General features: G+C 48.7%; 1 protein-coding gene across 1 annotated transcript in view; it reads right to left on the bottom strand.

The window, feature by feature from the left end:
• Window positions 1-19,784, bottom strand: part of LOC125740767 (mitogen-activated protein kinase kinase kinase 3-like) — a 47,889-nt gene that overhangs the window by 6,953 nt on the left and 21,152 nt on the right. Inside the window, exons 5-15 of the mRNA XM_049012419.1 lie at window positions 14,558-14,664; window positions 12,322-12,359; window positions 9,048-9,147; window positions 8,663-8,770; window positions 5,413-5,527; window positions 3,998-4,131; window positions 3,820-3,893; window positions 2,349-2,410; window positions 1,161-1,232; window positions 716-868; window positions 88-236 (exon numbers count right to left, since the gene is read on the bottom strand). Of these exons, the coding sequence (XP_048868376.1) occupies window positions 88-236; window positions 716-868; window positions 1,161-1,232; window positions 2,349-2,410; window positions 3,820-3,893; window positions 3,998-4,131; window positions 5,413-5,527; window positions 8,663-8,770; window positions 9,048-9,147; window positions 12,322-12,359; window positions 14,558-14,664 (1,112 nt within the window). The remainder of the gene's footprint in view (window positions 1-87; window positions 237-715; window positions 869-1,160; window positions 1,233-2,348; window positions 2,411-3,819; window positions 3,894-3,997; window positions 4,132-5,412; window positions 5,528-8,662; window positions 8,771-9,047; window positions 9,148-12,321; window positions 12,360-14,557; window positions 14,665-19,784) is intronic.

The raw sequence follows: 19,784 nt of genomic DNA, 5'->3' as shown, positions 1-19,784 counted from the left end.
TGAGAATATAGACATATTACCCAGATAAATAGCTTTAAACACTTGCTTTGACTGCCTAAGACGGAATCCCTTCCACGCCACACGCACCTTGCTGGTCTGCTGACACTCGGGGTCGAAGGAAACCTGCTTGACGGCGAGTTCGCGACCCGTGTCTGCGTCGTAGCAGAGGTAGACCTCCCCGTAAGCTCCGCGTCCCAACAGCTTCCCCTGTCGCCAGTTGACAGGCGCCTGAGGGGCTGTGGGAGAGATGGGGAGTGGTGAGGAGGCGGCGGGGGGGAGCGTCACCAAACCCCCGACTCATAATTCATTTCAGACTGTATCCTCACATTCATCACTGTCTAGACTGACAGGGGAGGGATTTACGGGATGCTGAGGCCGACTGAGTCACGCAAAGGGATCAATTAGAACTGACGTCGAGGCGCCGATTCGGATGGAATCTTCTGGAATATGAAGGTCGTCTCTCCACTGTCGGTGGCAACGTTACGCAAAAGGGAGACGTGGACATCACAACGTGCCCAAGATTCCAGACCGGAACCGACGGATTTATCAGAGCACACTTTTGATGTGAAGCTGGTTTGCCTGCACGGAGTCTGGAACCGTGAACCTCGTGGTGAGGCTTGGCGCGGCTCGGCAGTGAGGAAGGCGGGAACGTCGGCGGACGAGGCTTTTTAATGCCCGTTCTTGCCAGAGAAGCTCGAGACCAGGGCTCACTCACGCTTGGAGGGGGCCGTGAGCTCCGCCGTCCAGTCCAGGGAGTGGAGGTCAGAGGACTGCAGGGTACCGTCCCCGAAGCTGCTGACGCGGCCGGGGCGCACCAGTTGGAATGGGTTTTCCTGGGGCATGAAGCTGCGGGGGAAAGTCCGCCATCCTGACGAGGCGCAGACAGGCACAGGCATGACGGAGCCACACAAAACGAGAACCATTAGCAAAGGCTGCAGACATGAGCCAAAAAGATTCCCATCCAAGTGAAAAAACAGTAAGTGCTGCTATTTCTCAAGCCAACGTGGGACATTAGGGACACATAAATCATTGTAATCTCAGGTCAGGCTCTAAGTGAGGTCTGGACACAGGTTACCGTAGGCTAAGGTCTCATGCACCAAACGAACTCACAGTTCTGCGTGTGGTTGCTAAATTTCTCCTGCTGAGTGTGTCACACTCACCATCACTGTAGTCTTTCCTGTGACTGGAAAGGTGGAACTGCCTGGGGAAGGTGCCGCCTTTATTGTGCCTACCTGCAGGGGGCAGTGTGGAGACAAAATGTGATGACGCACAAATGTACGAAAAAAATAAATAAAATATCCCCTCGGCCGTGGCACGAGTTCACAGTTTTTTAAAAGCCTACATGTTTTTTTTCTCCGGAGGAGGTGAACAGATGAAATCTGCAGAGACAGCAAACAGAGAACCACCCAAGTCTAGTGTGACACCTAAAAGCAAAAGCGGCAGTGTGTAAAATAGCCGCTGAAGTCTCGTTGAAGCCCGGCGATACAAGAAAGGGGCTCTGGAGCCTCGTGTGAGTGAACACAGCTGTTAGGAGGCCTGAGCGACTGTGGGATTGTGTTGTTTTGGTTCCGTCTCCCAGAGACGTGGAACCGCTACGTTATTTTTCTCTAGAAGAGAACGTGGGGGAATAAGAGGGGGAGAAAATAAATGCAGAGCGCTGGTAACCGGATCCCGTTCGCATTTCCCTTTCCAACATCGTACTGGACAAGGGAAACATGAGCCGAGAGTGCGTATCCGCGCATGACAGGCTATGGGGGAGGTGTGTGTCGCCGAATGGCGAGCTCACTGTGTGGGCACGTGTCCCTGCAAGCACGCGTGTGTGTTTGTGCACATGTCACGTTTATCTTCCTGTAGATCTGTCCCAGGGCACACACTCCTCCCATGCACTCATACAGAAAGTCACGTGGCCCGTTTCGGATGGGGAAAGCAGACAGGAAATCTCACTCAAGGCGCCTTACCTCTATGAGGTCTTGGCTTTCATGGCCGTATGAGCGGTCTAGGGAAGTGTAGGTTGGTGTGATCTGCTCCGATTAACGGATTTGACCAGGATGATACTACTAACATAGACTAGCCAGTATCACATGCATGATTATTCTAATTGTAAACAGGCAGAGCGTTAGCCCAAAAGGCCACAATTCAGATTTCACCCAAACAACACAGTATGAGTCAGCCCCCTCCCATCCATCCTGATATCCCAATCGTGGCATAACAGTGTTGCCTCTCTGCAGTTCGTTACTGTCAAGCCACAGTCCTCTCATTAGCAGGACGGAAGGCCTGAAAATGGGAAGCGGAGACGAATCGAGGGCGAGCCCTTGGCGTTACCGTGCCGACCGCCCCACATCTCCTACCTTTGTATTCGTAGCTGAGGCTTGGGTAATTATTGTCCCGGCCGGTCTGGGGGAACGGAGGGCTGAAATGACAAGAACGCAGAAAGAAGACAAATGACTGCGGCTATTTTCGTACTTAACTCTCCCCCTTCCCGACCCCCCCCCCCCCCCCCCCTCCTCAGATCAGGCTGCCCTAAATTCTGCAGGCTGCAAGCTGGGACCTGCTCACACTGAACGTCCCCGAACGCCCGCCTGCACGGCATGATTCATCTGCCCGGCTCCGGGAATGTAGAACAGCATCCAAAGGGAAGGCGCGGGAATCTTACAGGGACACAATGTGACCGAAAGCGGCACCGTAAGGCCCCCCCCCCCCCCCCAACCTTGACCACAACGACTGGTTGAAGGCCAGATGGATAGTAACTGGTATCCCATCCAGGGAGTTCCTGTGCCTTCAAAGGCTCACACCTCTGTACCGTAAAGGAGGTACAGAAAATGAATGGAGAGAATAATAATCCATCCATCTTCAAGACCCAACAGTTCTATGCTCTTCACAAGAGTCCAGGAGGGTATTCCACAATGTAGGATTCTTTCATTAGCCAGATAACCAAATATAAGGATTATCCAATAAGAATGTCACACATCTACCGTCCTATTGGACAGTTCTCACGTTTGGCTTAAGTTATCCAGATAACTTAGGAAGTCCTGGTTTGTGGAGTTACCCCCCCCCCACCCACATAATAAGATGCTGATGATAACAAAACAAAAACAGACGGGCATCGTACAATTCATGCATGTCCTGCAACTGCAAAGTGATAGGAGTTCAGTGATAAGGACTCCCACCAAACCTGCCTAACTAATGCACAAAATTTTGCTAAAATAAAAGGAAAGTGTCACAGTTCCGAAAGACAGCTGGCATGCAGGTGAGGCACGTGCGCGTGTGTGTGGCCGCGCGTGTGTGTGTCCGCGCGCGTGTGTGTGTGTCCGCGCGCGTGTGTGTGTGTCCGCGCGCGCGTGTGTGTGTGTGTCCGCGCGCGCGTGTGTGTGTGTGTCCGCGCGCGCGTGTGTGTGTGTGTCCGCGCGCGCGTGTGTGTGTGTGTCCGCGCGCGCGTGTGTGTGTGTGTCCGCGCGCGCGTGTGTGTGTGTCCGCGCGCGCGTGTGTGTGTGTCCGCGCGCGCGTGTGTGTGTGTCCGCGCGCGCGTGTGTGTGTGTCCGCGCGTGTGTGTGTCCGCGCGTGTGTGTCTGCGGCTGCCCATAGTTCCCTGCGGTCCCTTTCATTTCTAGGGCCCTGCAGAAACAGCAGGGGCAGGAAACACCATTGACCGCAGAGTTTCAGTTGAACTGAAAGCCCTGGAGTTACCATGGTGATGAGTGGCCTACCTATGTGAGATGTCTTAAAAAAAAGTCTTCTGCAGGTTTACCTCAAAAGGCTAGAAAGCCCCAGCTCCTTCTGAGGCTGGGTCTGAGGCCACGCAAATACACCAGTGACCCTCACCTGTCCAGCGTCTGGTCCAGCGAGTCACAGTTTTCGGGCAGCGAATCATCCAAACTTCTGAAAGGCTTTAGGATCTGGTGGAAGGAGCAGTGTGAGGAGGACCAGCGAGTCCGCTGACCTAGAGCCGTCAAGCTGGAGCCAGAGCGACCCCTGCAGGGCAGCGCGGCGAAAGGCTTACGTTCTGCTCTGGGGTCTCGGGGATGAACTCGCCCTCGCTGTTAATGCTGGTGTAAGAGCCCTGCCGGGCTATCTGCTGCTGCTCTTCTGGTACACTGCCAGGAGGGGGCGAGCTGCGGCCCGTGCACACTGATCCTAGCCATGGAAGGGGGAGGGAAAAACGGTAATGCAGACTTCCTTCCTAATCAGGGCATCGGCGGATTGACGAATCTACCACTACGAAGGCAAGTTCCCCCACACATCGACCTACCAACCCATCAATGCCAACACACTCAAAGCACAATTACACACTACTGAACTACAGGCATCAACTGCATGAAGAAGCTGGAGGAGACCAACTCACACAAGGAGAGCGTGGGAGAGCATGGGAGAACGTGGGAGAACATGACAGTATGGCAGAGCGTGGGAGAGCGGGGAAGAACGTGGGAGAACATGACAGTATGGCAGAGCGTGGGAGAGCGGGGAAGAACGTGGGAGAACATGACAGTATGGCAGAGCGTGGGGGAGAACGGCGGAGAACATGACAGTACGGCAGAGCATGGGAGAACGTGGGAGAACGTGGGAGAACATGACAGTACGGCAGAGCGTGGGAGAACGGCGGAGAACATGACAGTACGGCAGAGCGTGGGAGAACGTGGGAGAACATGACAGTATGGCAGAGCGTGGGAGAACGTGGGAGAACATGACAGTATGGCAGAGCGTGGGAGAACATGGGAGAACATGACAGTATGGCAGAGCGTGGGAGAGTGTGGGAGAATGTGGGAGAACATGACAGTATGGCAGAGCGTGGGAGAGCATGAAAAAATATGCAAACTGCTTTGGAGTTTAAGCAGGAGTATTTATGCTAAGAAACATGTGGCTAACAAACACTACGAGCTGGCAGGACTCAATCAACTAGACTGCACAGCTTTTCAAACCGGCAAACCTCTTCTGCAAAGACAAGCCACCAAAACAAAAGAGGAACTTTCTGATTTGCTGAAACACGCATTGCACTTTCAGTATGATCTGTAACCTCCACGGCGAATCAGCAGCTCTGTTTCACTTCCATAATTTAGCTGTAACTTGCCATGAAATAAATCTTACAGCTTGATCTATTGAATTACGTTCTGGATTAATGAAAGGCCAAAGTCACGTTTTGTAATTAAATAAAATATGTGTTAATGAGATTCCCAGCTTCTAAATCAGCTTTCATTATACTTTGTCAGGGTGTCTTATAGCGGACGGTGTAGAAACGGTTCATAATGATGCGGCAAGCTTGTCTTCAGCGAAGAGCTGGCAGGACCGTTTGATACCATCACAGGGAACGTGAAAGACACCCATGTGAATGTGGTGAGGACATGCTGGGCCCAGGCTGAAGCCTGCTGGCCAGAAGCTGACGGACGACAGCGATCGTCTGCTTCTCTCCTACCGACTCACCCGTGGAGTGCTTGCGAGTTTTCTCCGCTCCTTTGAACGGGGAGCACTTCAGATCTCCCAGAGACTTTGAGGATCTCATCTCGCTCTGCCTGTCCGCTCTGTTGACCTGCAGGAGCTGCAGCGGAGGAGAGAGAGCGTCTCTGACACGTCACCACAGCACTTTCCTTCGTCTCCAGGCCATTAGAAGCCGCACACATCTGAAATCACCCCTAAGGACGTATTAACCGTCAAACTAGCCAGCTCAACAAAATGCTACAATAATTGATTCAAATTAACTAAGCAGTAAACCTAAATAATTTGCAACCAAATAAAACATGTCAATTACACATTGATCTGATATCAGATAATGACCCAAAATCACATAACTAGATGAGAATGACTTGCTTAACTAAGTGATTAAGCTAAGAGGTCCCCTTTGGTTTCATTTATTTGCACAGCCCCGTTGTCAAAGAAAGTTGGGACGCTGTGTAATATCTAAATAAAAAGAGAATGCAATGATTTATGAATCATATAAATCCAAATTTCACTGAAAATAGACATACAAAAACAAAAAAAAAACACTGAACATACTGAACGTTGAAACAGATATATTAGTGTTTTATGACAACTATGTAAAGTTTGAATTTCATGAAAGCAACATGTTTCAAAAATCTTTGGACAGGGCAACAAAAGACTGAAAAAGCTGTGTAAAACAAACCACCTGGCTGAATATCTCACAACGAATTAGGTTTGTTGGCAACAGGTCAGTAAGATGACTGGGAATAAAAAGAGGCTCCCAGAGAGGCAGAGTCTCAGTGCAGTGAAGATGGGGAGAGGATCACCACTCTGTGAAAGACTGCGGGGGCTAATTGTGCAACAAGTTAAGACATATGTTACTCAACTAAACATTGCAAAGAATCTGCCGATTTCATCATCTACGGTACATAATATCATTAAAGGATTCAGAGAATCCTGAGAAATCTCTGTAGGCAAGGGACAAGGCCGAAAACCAATATTGGATAGCTGTGATCTTCCGAATGTCATCCATCCATCCATCCATCTCACGCTAGATCTGAGGTCATGTCGTGAATACAAGGTTCGACAATCCGGCAGACCCGCCCCTCCCCCGAATAGACCTTACCAGGGAGGCTGAGGAGTGTGATCCCACTATAGTGGGAGCACACCCTCCGGTCCCCTTTCTTAAAGAGGGGGACCACTACCCCGGTCTGCCAGTCCAGAGGTACTGCCCCCGATGTCCACGCGATGCCGCAGATGCGTGTCAACCAGGACAGCCCCACAGCATCCAGAGCCTTGAGGAACTCTGGGCGGATCTCATCCACCCCCCAGGGCCTGGCCACCGAGGAGCTTTTTAACCACCTCAGCGACCTCCACCACAGAGATAGGGGAGTCCACCCCCAAGTCCCCAGACTCTGCTTCCACATTGGAAGGTGTGTCGGTGGGATGGAGGAGGTCTTCAAAGTACTCCCCCCACCGACCCAAAATGTCCCGAGTTGAGGTCAGCAGCACCCCATCCCCACCATAAACAGTGTTGATGTTGCTCCGCTTTCCTGCCCTGAGCCGCCGGATAGTGGACCAGAATCTCCTCAAAGCCGTCCAGAAGTCCATGGCCTCACCAAACTCCTCCCACACCCGAGTTTTTGCCTCAGCAGCCGCTGAAGCCGCATCCCGCTTGGCCTGCCGGTAGCTGTCAGCTGCCTCTGGAGTCCCACAGGTCAAAAAGGCCCGATAGGACTCCTTCTTCAGCTTGACGGCATCCCTCACCACCGGTGTCCACCAGCGCGTTCGGGGATTGCTGCTGCGACAGGCACCGACCACCTTACGGCCGCAGCTCTGGTCAGCTGTCTCCACAATGGTGTCACGGCATATGGCCTATATGGACCCAATGTCCCCCGCCTCCCCCGGGATATAGGAGGAGTTCTGCCAGAGGTAGGAGTTCAAACATTATTGAACGTTGTCAGGCAGCACCGCATTAAAAACAGACACGACTTCTGAAAACCATCGTCTGATAATACAGTTTGTCTCTGCATCCACAAATGCAGGATGAAACTTTACCATAGAACGAGGAAACCGCATCTAAACATGATCCAGAAACGCTGTGGACTTTTCTGAACCTGAGCTCATTTAAGGCAAAATGGAAAACTGTCCTGTGGACCGACAGATCAAAATTCCAAATTCCTTTTAGAAATCGTGGATGCCGCGTCCTCCGGGCTAAAGAGGAGAAGGAACATCTAAGTGTATTATCAACGGGCAGCTCAAAAGCCAGCATCCGTGATGGTACGGGGGTGCATTAGTGCCCATGTCTTGGGTACCTTGCACAAATGGGAAGGGACCATTATTGCTAAACAATACATACAGGCTTTGTGGCAGCATATGCTGACATCCAGACATCCATTTCTAAAAAGGCCTTGTATGTTTCAGCAAGACCATGCCGCATTCTGCTTGAATTACAATGGCATGGCCCCGTAGCAGAAGAGTCTAGGTGTTAGACTGGCCTGCCTGCAGTCCAGAGCTGTCACCCACTGAAAACATTTGGTACATCATGACATGAAAACTATGACAAAGGAGATGCCAAACCACTGAGCAGTTGAAATCCTGTATCAGTCAGGGGAGTTTGCACTTTCAAAACTCCAGCAACTGGTCTCTTCAGCTCTCCAACCTTTACCGAGTACTGATTAATGGAATAGGTGATGCAACACTTTAGAATATATTCCCCTGTCCAAACCGTTTTGAAATGTACTGCTAGCGTCAAATTCAAATTGAGCATATATTTGTCAAAAAGCGATAAAAATTTCTCAGTTTATTCTCTGTTGTCTTTATTCTGTGTTCAATTAAATATGGGTTTATATGATCTGCAAGTCATTCTGTTTTTATTTACATTTTACAGTGATCAACCTGTCGATTGTGATTGGCCAGTTGGCGACCACTGGCTAAACCCTAAATGGGGCCAAAAAGTCTTTGATTATTAATGTGAATTTTTAAATTACACTAGTACACTGACTGGAAACCTTTTGTTTTTCAAAAGGTTCGAAGAATTCATGCCTGTTCAATGACTCATAGCTCAGAAAACCGTGAAAATATGCAAACCCTGTGTACTTGTCCGTATTTTCATTGCAGAGTCCCGACCTCTTTGAAATTAGTGAACAAACAGATGATATAATTGCTTCTGGGAAAGACCCTAACCTCGGCACCAAGGTGCCCCATTCCACAGTTAATGTTTAATCGTCGGGGCCGTGACTGAAGCCGGACTCACGTGGCGGTTTTCAGCTGCCTTGAGGAACACCCGAAGGCTGGTGCCGGTCGGGCTGCGCTCCAGGCTCAGCAGGGCCTTGTCCAAATCCTCCTGACACCTCAGCGGATGCTGAAATTGGAGCCACATTAAGACACGAGGGACCAAGGAGGTAAAACAGTGCAGTAAGTGGGGGGATGCATGTATCGACTGCATGTCTGACGCCCTGAAAAATTTAAGAAAGGTCTTGTTGTTCACCCCCTGACTATTGAAGCTACAGAGAACACGGAGCCTGTCATCTAATAGGAAGACCCAACATATACACTATAGCCTGCATACACAGCCCATTACCCAAACCATAGGCCACGCCAACATCCCGTTTCGGTCAAAAGAATCCTAGAGTCCCTACCTCTTTATCGCCATAGAATAAGTCCATCTGCTGCCCAAAGGCATTGGTGACCTTCTGGAGGAGCTCTTTATACTTCATCGGCCTCATGAATGGGATGATCCTGGAGATGTACGGCAGAGGGGAGAGAGTAGTCTCATTTCAGATGACCTTCTGACCTTCTTGTGGCAATTTATATGGAAGGCATTAAACCTCGAACAGTACAAGCTCCGCAATCAGGTTCAGCCGTTTCTCTGACGTCGGAATGTCACCCCCGGCTCCTTGTCTTAAATCATCTGTAAGCACTTCTTGTTGGCAGGGTTTCCCTTTTCTGTCCCACATGCCATATGTTGCAAAGTCAGAACATTCATAACTGCAACCACAGGGACAATTGCATCCCTCAGACGAGATATTCTGGGGAGGACAGAATGATGCTTGGTTATGCCTCATTCCTGCTAACAGCACATGTATTGGCCTCAGATCACCCGCAGAGTAGGAGAGGTTGGTGAATGCCTAAATTACCGAATGTGGGCGCTCTCTAAGAGGCGTTAGCATCGCCGTAGCTGTAAGGATCGAAATGCTGACTGAAGCTGTCAGTAACAGCCACCTCAGTATCTGAGAAGAATCGCCTGTTCCCCATTTGTGTTGCGAAACGCTTGTGTAACATGCTTGCACTGTGCCGAACATCAGGGTCCAGGTATAAGCAGTCTTTAATGGGCACCATTACCCAATAAAACGTCCCCATGACAACCAGTTACGTACTGGATTCTACCACGATAGCCAGCCACATACTGCGGGTTTGTCTGGCCCCCTTCGCCAATCTGTCCTTAACGCCAGCAGGAGCGGCACCGAGCCTGACCGAGCTCGGCAGGTAGGGGGCGGCGACGAGTAGTGAGGCAGCGCGGAACAGCAGGCGCCTCCTTCCCACGTTCGCTCTTTTCACCCTGCCAGTTCAGCACAGGGGCTGCTTCCTCTTTCTGGGCTGCCCACGGTCCTTGGGAGTGGTGATACAGGACCGCCCTGGACGGCCCGGCGCACCGCAGGCTCCTCTCCCTCCCCCCCCACCCCCCCCGAGACCTCGGTGGTACTCGGCAGCAACGGCCGGTAAATCCCCGGCAGAGCATCTGGTAGCCCCCATCTCTCCCCCACCTGCCCCCCGCGGTGAGCTCAAGGTTACGCATTGCTCGCCTACCTTCATTTGTCTTTCCAACAGCAGAATCTAAGCCAGTTCAAACATTTGTTTATTAAATTAAATTCCCCACTCAGACCACCATGGGGAGCGATTTGCTGAAAGCCACAACGATTTACCTAAATCGCAGCCAGAGCTGTTATTCCGCTCAGTGTAAATGACAGGGGATCGGTAATAACACCAAGCCTTAAAATGGCTTTGGAGTCCTACACCGGAGGTGAGCTCTACTTCTAGATCCGCTTTCTGGGTGATGTAAGTCTCTGTTTAATTGTGAAGGCTGCCCATTTCGTCTAGCAGATAGATGCTCACTGTAACTGCAGTGCGTAACTATGTTTTCTGAAACAATGACTAACAGAAACCACTCAGGCTCCTGAATGTCTATAAGACGCAAACCTAATGCTTGTGCATCGACTCGCTCCGCACATTCAGATGACTGACGGATAACCCCAGAGCCTTTTTCAGTCATCATCTCTGCCGTGGAGTCTCCTTGTGGAGTCATTTAGCTTGTTCTGCTATCGGGTTGTACACTGTGATGTCCAGTGGAGTCCGTTAGCTTGCTGTGCTATCGGGTTGTACACTGTGATGTCCAGTGGAGTCCGTTAGTTTGCTGTGCTATCGGGTTGTACACTGTGATGTCCAGTGGAGTCCGTTAGTTTGCTGTGCTATCGGGTTGTACACTGTGATGTCCAGTGGAGTCCGTTAGTTTGCTGTGCTATCGGGTTGTACACTGTGATGTCCAGTGGAGTCCGTTAGTTTGCTGTGCTATCGGGTTATACACTGTGATGTCCAGTGGAGTCCGTTAGCTTGCTGTGCTATCGGGTTGTACACTGTGATGTCCAGTGGAGTCCGTTAGTTTGTTGTGCTATCGGGTTGTACTCTGTGATGTCCAGTGGAGTCCGTTAGCTTGTTGTGCTATCAGGCTGTAAATCATGAAGTGCAGTGACGTGCTGTGTATTTCTGTTTCCTACTATGGTGGTTAGTGGAGTACCATGAGAGTTTTCTGCAGCTTATCTCCTGCAGCACACTGCAGTTTTCAGTGGTGTATTGCAATGTACAGCAGCAGGCTGCACTTTCCTGTAGGGTATGCGATGTCCTATGAAATATTGCGATCTCCTGCAGTACACTGCAGTTTGCTAGGGCATATTGCGAAGTCCTGCAGAATACTGGGGTTTTCTGTGGGACGTTGCAATATCCTGTGGCATACATCAGTTTGCTGTGCATTGCGATATCTTGTGGAATGCTGCAGTTTTCTGTGGGGTGTTGCAGTGTCATGTGGCATACTGCAGCTTGCTGATGTGCACTGTGATGTCCCGCAGCATGCTGTAGTTTTCTGTGGCATATTGCGTAGTCCTGCAGAATCCTGAGATTTTCCTTGGCATATTGCAATGCCCCATGGCATACTGCTGTTTTCTGTGGTGTATGGCAATGTCCTGCAGCATACTGCACTTTTCTGTAGGGTATTGCGATATCCTGTGAAATACTGTGATGCCCTGTGGCATACTGCAGTTTTCTGTTGTGTATTTCGATGTTGTATGAAATATTGCGACGTCCTGCAGCACACTGCAGTTTGCTATGGTGTACTGCGATGTCCTGCAGCACACTGCAGGTTGCTAGGGCATATTGCGAAGTCCTGCAGAATACTGTGGTTTTCTGTAGGCTGTCACAATGTACTGTGCCATGGTGCAGTTTGCTGTGGTGTGATGTGATGTCCTGCAGTCCTGCAACATGCTACAGTTTTCTGTGGTGTTCTGTGATGTTCTTTGGAGTACTCCAATTTTTATGACATATTGCGATGTCCTGTGGCATTCGGAAGTTATCTGTGGTGTACTGGCATGTCCCACAGCATATTGCAGTTATCTGTGATGTACTGCGATGTCCTGCAGGATATCACAGTTTTCTGTGGTGAACTGCAGTGTCTAACTGTTACTACTGGGCTATCCAAGGTCTGGCCTTTGGCCCTTTTTCAGACAACATAAAAGCAAGTGCAAACATGAGGTCATTATTGTGATTTGGCAGGCAGCTGCAGTGTGCCACATGTACCTGGGTGAACTCCCCCCTCCCCCCCCCATCCCCACCACAAAGCCCGGAAGCCGGAGCACTTCCACTCACCGTCTCTCACCCTCATGTTCCAGCTTTATCCGCAGATCCTGCCAAGAGAAGAGGAGAGTCTGCATGTCAGGTATGAAAGGACACCATCCGCAAAGCGTCTAATGAACCGAGGATCTAAAGACTGTGCTATGGTTCCCATAGTGATAGCAGAAAATAAGCCAATGAGAGTGACTGAAAACAAAATTCTTCTATCATGACTGAAGAGGACAAGGATCGGCTACCTGTGAGACTGGTTGCATAAGCAAATTCCTCTCTGTGGACCTTGTGCTTTGAAAAGAGAATTCAGGCCATAGATCGAGAGGCACAAAAAAACCTCCGTTCATGCAGACCCATGTTCTGTTCGGGAGGTTACTGGAAGTCAATTTCTTTTACATTCTCTCCCTATTGTTTTTTGTCCGCTTCAAGCAGCAACATTGTGAAGAAAGTGAGAAGCACTTAAAACATTGTTTTTAACTGAAATAGCAGACATTCAGTGAGGAATTCAAAGTAAAAGTAAAGCAGGGGTCCTTAATTTTGCAAAGTTATGAAAAATACTCCTGCAAGCAGTTATTTTGTAGCTGATCAGCTAGAAATGCTGGTAAATATATATATATATATATATGCAAAAAATACACTTCTGGAAAAAATTAGGAGACCACAGCAAAATTTTCAGTTTCACTCATTTCTCAATTTATGGGTGTGCATCTGTGAGTAAAATATATATTATATATATATATATATATATATATATATATATATATATATATATATATATATATATATATATATATATATATATATATATATATTTTTTTTTTTTTTTTTTTCATATTCTTCCTTGCTTTATGGGACTTCAGTTCTGCTTCTAGACGCCTGATACAGTGCACCTCACACTTGCACCTAATGTTTCCCATTCCTTTGAAGGTCACTTGAGGTCACCCTCTGATTTATGAGGCACTGCCGGATAAGCTGACAGACATCTCTGGCATTAGAAAGTCGCTTCTGCCCTCTACCTGGCTGGTTTTTGGTTACTGAACATTGTTCTTGTTTACTGCTGTCTTAGAAACTTTGAGCGTGGAAGCAGCCTGCTTCACAGTGTAGCGTTCTGACAGCAGAACCAGGATTAAACCCAGATTTATAAATGCAGATTTAAAAAAAATAAAAAATACAGAGTGATCTCTTGATTTTTTTCCAGAGCTGTAATCATATTGTCCTGCAGTATTCATATAAATGGAATAAATATTACTAGGTTAGTATAGTTTAAGACATCTGTGAAGGGGCCGCTTGCCTGGAAGTTCAAACAAGAGCATTCTTGTTTACTGCAAATGCCAAGAAAGTCATTACGATTATCACAGGAAGTGCATGAAGTCACACAGAGCTGAGCTTGGGCTGTTATGATAGGAAATCTGGGAGGTCGCACACGCATCTGAGTTTGGACAGTTAATTCGGGGGGATTATGCGCCGCGAAGCCGGGGAATACGAGGGATAGGCAAAAACAGGGCTCTGTTTACGCAACGCTGATAACTCAAGCCATCTGCTCCAGCTGGAGACAGCCGAGCTGCCATCGCGCAAGGGGGAGCAGAGCCGCGAGGCGCCGTTTGTGGCCGGAGGGGTGCCCGTTAACTGCGGCGGCGCCTGCAAAACGCCGACGAACAGCTGCGACGAACAGCGAGGTCAGCTCCTCTGCTCCTGGCTTGTGATTGGCTGAGACGAGGCATCTGGCTGTCATTCTGTCAAGGCGTGTGACGTAGCTTCATGGAGGGGGGGGGGGGGGGGGAACGACGACATGCAAACCTCCCCACCTCCAACAACCCCCACAGGACAGAGCAGTGCTGAAAGTGGTGTCGAAACATTGAGTTTTGTGCCACGATTCAACAGCTCACGCAGCTGTTGAAAACACCGGCTCCCACCAGTGTGCCAATCCGAAGGCGCGGTCGCCTGGAGACGGGCCGCGATTTCGGCAAAGGAAGGTAGGGATACATGGAGTCTTAGCTTAGTCTGTGATGTCATCACTGTGTAAAATGATCACATCCTTTGCGAAATTCACGCGAAACAGAATAAAATTTACACAGACCTGCAAATGCGGTCCTGTATACAGGATATAATTCCCAGGTATTCTCTGGGACATAGGTCGGGTGTACTGATTGGCTAAGAGGCAAACCGTTGGACCAGGTAATGGGGAAGTGTAGTGAGGGCATCTCAAGCCTCGTGTGGGGGCGGGAACTAGGAGCGTGACCAGGAGGAAATCGGAGCGTACCGGTCTGAAGAGCAGACACCTGTTCTGGTCTTTACTGCTGTTGAGCTGGGAGCAGAGGCCCAGGGCAGCCAGGTCCTTCATGATGGAGTTCAGGGCTTCTTCGTCATCTGCCGGCAAAGGTGAGAGTTACACGGGTGACCGCACCTGAGAAGTCGCGACGGCTCACTCCACGCCGTGATCTGCTGGCGCTGAGGTGGACTGTGAGACAGGGCTTAAAGAAACACCGTGATTGGCGACTTGCTGCGGGGAGCAGAGCCTCCATGTGGCAGCAGCATCGAGCCATCAGATGGGTATAAACACCGAGGAAGACCTTTGATCTCACACCTGCACCACCTACAACGGCAATATTGTGATGTCACTGGGGGCAGCCAGGCCACTCCCGGCTTGGTAACAGCGCCAGGGCCCCATGGTGAGGCGGGTCACCACACACCGGAGCTGCTCTTATCTGATAAGACGATTTCGTAATCCTGCAAAGGGGCCCAGTACTGACATACAACTTCATCACCTACATTCGAGCAAGTCAAGCCACGATTAACCATGTAAATCACCTACACTGATCAAGGCAACACTTTGGTTCTCCATGCTTTGATCTCACGATCCAAAAATGTCTTAGACGTTTCTCTCAACACGGATGACAACAATATTCCAGCAGTTTTAATGAGAGGTCCGCTTCCCTCAGCTGATTCCCACCATACCAGGACGACTTCATCGTGACATGCTGACATTCCCCAGTAAAACGATCCCTTTCGTCTGTCACATGAACCGCCGCTTTCAGAGCCCCCTACTCACATCCTGTCGGCTTCCTCAGCAGCGTGGTGCCTCTCGGAATCTCCAAGATGAGGAATCAAAGTGCCAGGGGCAGCTGGAGAACCGGACCCTGTCACTTCTACAAGGAGAAACCGCTTCAAAGTGGCTGCCAGGGCTAAGCCAGGACATCGAAGATATTTCCAGTCACCATCAGAACAAATATCATAATTACTGTGTGAGAAGGAGGGTTACGGCCTCAAAAGCTTTCTGAATGGGGGAGATGCTGTAAAATTACACACACAGCCTGGTCCTATGATATAAAGGGCTAGAGCAATGTTTCCCAGCCCAGTCCTCGGGGACCCACAGACAGTCCATATTTTTGCTCCTTCCATACTGCCTGCCAGACAGTCCATATTTTTGCTCCTTCCATACTGCCTGCCAGACAGTCCATATTTTTGCTCCCTCTGTACTGCCTGCCAGACAGTCCATATTTTTGCTCCCTCTGTACTGCCTGCCAGACAGTCCATATTTTTGCTCCTTCCGTACTGCCTGCCAGACAGTCCATATTTTTGCTCCTTCTGTACTGCCTGCCAGACAGTCCATATTTTTGCTCCTTCCGTACTGCCTGCCAGACAGTCCATATTTTTGCTCCCTCTGTACTGCCTGCCAGACAGTCCATATTTTTGCTCCCTCTGTACTGCCTGCCAGACAGTCCATATTTTTGCTCCCTCTGTACTGCCTGCCAGACAGTCCATATTTTTGCTCCCTCTGTACTGCCTGCCAGACAGTCCATATTTTTGCTCCCTCCGTACTGCCTGCCAGACAGTCCATATTTTTACTCCCTCCGTACTGCCTGCCAGACAGTCCATATTTTTGCTCCCTCCGTACTGCCTGCCAGACAGTCCATATTTTTGCTCCCTCCAAGCTCCGGGTTGAGCGGGAACAAAAACATGGACTGTCTGTGGGTCGCTAAGGTCCAGACTGGGAAACTGGGCTAGAGACATTCTTTGAATGTAGTCCTTTCCTGGAAAAGGCCAGCTTAAAGTAACAGTAGCCTTTCACCTTCTGAAAGTTCCAGTCTCACTGTGTATGTCTATAACACTCATGGAGCCCTGCTCAGTCCTCTTTGTGTTGATCTGCTACTGCGTTCTAGGGGAACCCGGGCCATTTTATTACGGAGGGTTTCTCCTTCCTTTGAGCTGACGGGAGACCATCCAGAATAAGCCTAAACAGTCAGATAGCGTTCAGAGAGAGTCATCCCAGACCAAAACACAGTGCACTCAGGGTCACGTCATGCCCATCTTATGGACGAGGTGAGAACTCGCTTTCTGTCCGGCCACATGCAAAGCCTTAAAATTAAAACACAGAGCACAAACAGCAAATTCACTTCAAGTGAACAAAACCAAAGTGGCGTATGGCTACAGAGAACACAATTAGGGCGTCCTTATTGAAAACAAAAACATCTCAACCATCATTCTCTTGGCTGGAGTTTTCAAAATCAAGAGCGATTTTCTATTTTTCTCCATTACGTCTAAACAGCAGAATTACTCTGCCTAATTCCCTTGATCTCCTTACTGCAGGGTCTCTCATGGCACTTAAACCAACAACAATCTGATTATCCTGGATGATACAAGTTCTGCTCATTGGCAGATGATTCTTGAAGATGGTGCCAGCGGGTACTGTTGGTAGTTAAACACCTACAGTGAGAACATGGCTATGGAGAGCTGGAGAAGATCTCCATTCCTGCAAGGAACGGTCGCTGAAGGGTAACAGTGCATGTCAGAGAAGACAGTCTGACACACCTGTTAGCGTTAAGCAATCTTCAGCAAACAAAAAGGTTTTGTGTCCCTTGAAACCTCTACAGAATCTGTATAAGAAGTGGATTCCTCATGGATCATTTGTCATTTCAGTTTTCCCTAAAAATCAATCATAGTTTTTTTCCCTGATTTCTGTCATCTGATGGGAACATTTCCAATCCACAAAACCCACCCTGACCACAGACATCACAGACACTTAGAAACACACACACACACACGCAGAGCAGAACAGAAACACACAATCATTATCAATGGGACATCACATTGGCACCAAAGCTGTCGTCAGAGTCCTGCCTAATTAAACAAACCGCTTGACGTTCGCCAGTTTAAAAACCACAACCGTCCCTGTTTAAAGTCGGCAAGAGGCGTGTATGACAGGGAAGGAGATTTTAATAATGCAAAACACTGTCTCTGTTCAAGATAAAAGCACAGGGGCACAGTATATGAAGCTTAAAAGCAAATCAGTTCAAACAGAATAATGCAAAATATTGTTTAACAATAAATGAGTAGAAGTACAGTCTAGGTGGATTTGGGTGAGCCATCATTTTTATTCCAATCACGTACCAAGGTCATGAGAAATCTCCCCTCTGTACTCGCAGGAGATTCACTAATGGGACGTAAATATATTTTAAAGGCAAATGCAAAAATCAGACTAGTAGTGTCGCTTAAAATTAATTGGGCAGATTTGAATGAGCACAGACACAAATTCCCCTAAAAGTCTCTCAGATGGATGAGGAATCGGACGTGTGTTGACACGCGGCCTGAGTATTATCATCAAGAGAACTGAAACCATGCACCGGGAACCATACAGGTCAGAGACGGCAGGGCGCATGAAATAATGACATCTGCACAAGGAGGAAGCGGCACGGGAAAGGCTTCAAAAGAGAGCCTCCCGCATCTTTCCTCCTGCCCCGGCCATTTGTAAATGTGAGCAATCAAGCTAATCGCTGAATCATGAATTAGCATTTTGGGTTGATAGGGACTCTGAGTCAATTTGACTGAGTCAGGCAATGATGATTAATGTGTATTTTACCTGTGTTAACCAAGTACCAACTTGAATAATCGGGCGCTGATTAATACTAGATAATTTAATGTGGGCTGTCACAACGCCCAGTGTGTTACAGCTAGATAAAATAGCTACTGGTTCCTTCATGAAGGAGAACCTTCTACAGCAAAGGGTCCCACGACCATTCAGAGGAGCAGGAACTAACACTGCTTAGTCCAGTGAAAGCTGGTTCTCTCCTTAACCACGTCCACCACCTGGCTCGGCTCTGATCTTCTTGAGGGTCACGGAAACCATCATCACACCTACAGCTAGATATTTTGAAACATCTACTTGTTGTACTGCTGCTCAGGACACTGTGAGACCCCAATGGTTAAAGCCAGAACCTGCTTGTCAACCCCCAAAGTGCCCACAGCACCAATAAGCTCTGCTATAACACAAGCGTAACAAGTCGAATGGTCTTGGCCCGTTTATCTGGTCTGCTTCCCAACACAAACATTGTACCTTCACCCCTCCCATATGCGTCAGGCCCGAGTGAAAAATCATTATTTATAAACCTGCACAGTGTGCTTCAATGAAAATAGACCCTTGAGAGAGATAGACAGAGAGAGAACTACAAGGCATTATGGTTTTCTGCTGAAGACCATGACCATGTGAAACTGAGCTAGCGAAGGCTGACAAAGACCAAAACCAAAAAAGGGTGTCATCATCCTCTGCATCTCAGCAAGATTAGCTTTAAAAATAACCTTCATTTACGCCAATCAGTAGAAGCAGACTGCAATTTGCTAGAACCTGAGGAGACGATATCTGTTTATCGGTATGAATTATGTTTACTTAATCATCTCTGATTATGGGGGGGGGGGGTGTTAATGAAAGCCAAAGGGGAACAGCTGAGGTGAGAAACTTTGTAAAATATAGTATGTCAGGCCAAAAAACAGGGTACAAGATGCATTGCAAGGCCAGTATTTTACAGGAGATGCTGAGTGAGAGGATACGCGCTACATGCAAAGTTCACGAAGCTGCATAAAAATGCGCATTCAAAATTTGATTCAATTTCAGCTCAGTTTTATTTGTATCGTGCATTTTCACAACACTGCATTCTCTCAAAGCGCTTTACGTTATCTCTGCCCAATAACCACAGAGATTAAGCTGGAGGCGACAGTGGTAAGGAAAAACTCCCTAGCAGGGAAAACCTTGGTATAAATCAGATTCAAAGCCCATTCCCCATGTGCCGAAAGGAGCTAACTGGGATGATCCTCCGTTAAGTCTCTCCTATCATGTGTGAATGTCATACAAGTTGTCAGGAGCAGGTATGCTCCAGACGTATGAGATCAGGGTCTACCTCTGGTTCTCATGTCACAAATCCCATCAATTTGAAACAGTTTCAGGCCCACACTGCGAGTTACGCATAACTGCACGTCAAACACCGAAAGCCACATTGCAGCAAAATTCTCTCACTTGGAGCCATTTTTAGTCGCTCAGCTGAATGTGTTAAATTCTGCCCGGCTCCCGAAAGAGTGACGTAAATTCAGTGTCATGAAGGAAACGGCCTGGAAAATGAGGAGAGTGTTCCATAATGCACTGCTTTGTGGCACAGATGATTACATCATGCTGAAAGAGACCTGTGACACTTTCATTCACTAAATACCAGCCTTCGCTC

This window comes from Brienomyrus brachyistius, chromosome 4 (genome assembly GCF_023856365.1).
Source record: "Brienomyrus brachyistius isolate T26 chromosome 4, BBRACH_0.4, whole genome shotgun sequence".
Taxonomy (NCBI): Eukaryota; Metazoa; Chordata; class Actinopteri; order Osteoglossiformes; family Mormyridae; genus Brienomyrus; species Brienomyrus brachyistius.
The sequence above is the reverse complement of the archived record's forward strand: the minus strand, read 5'-3'. Positions and strand labels throughout refer to the sequence as shown.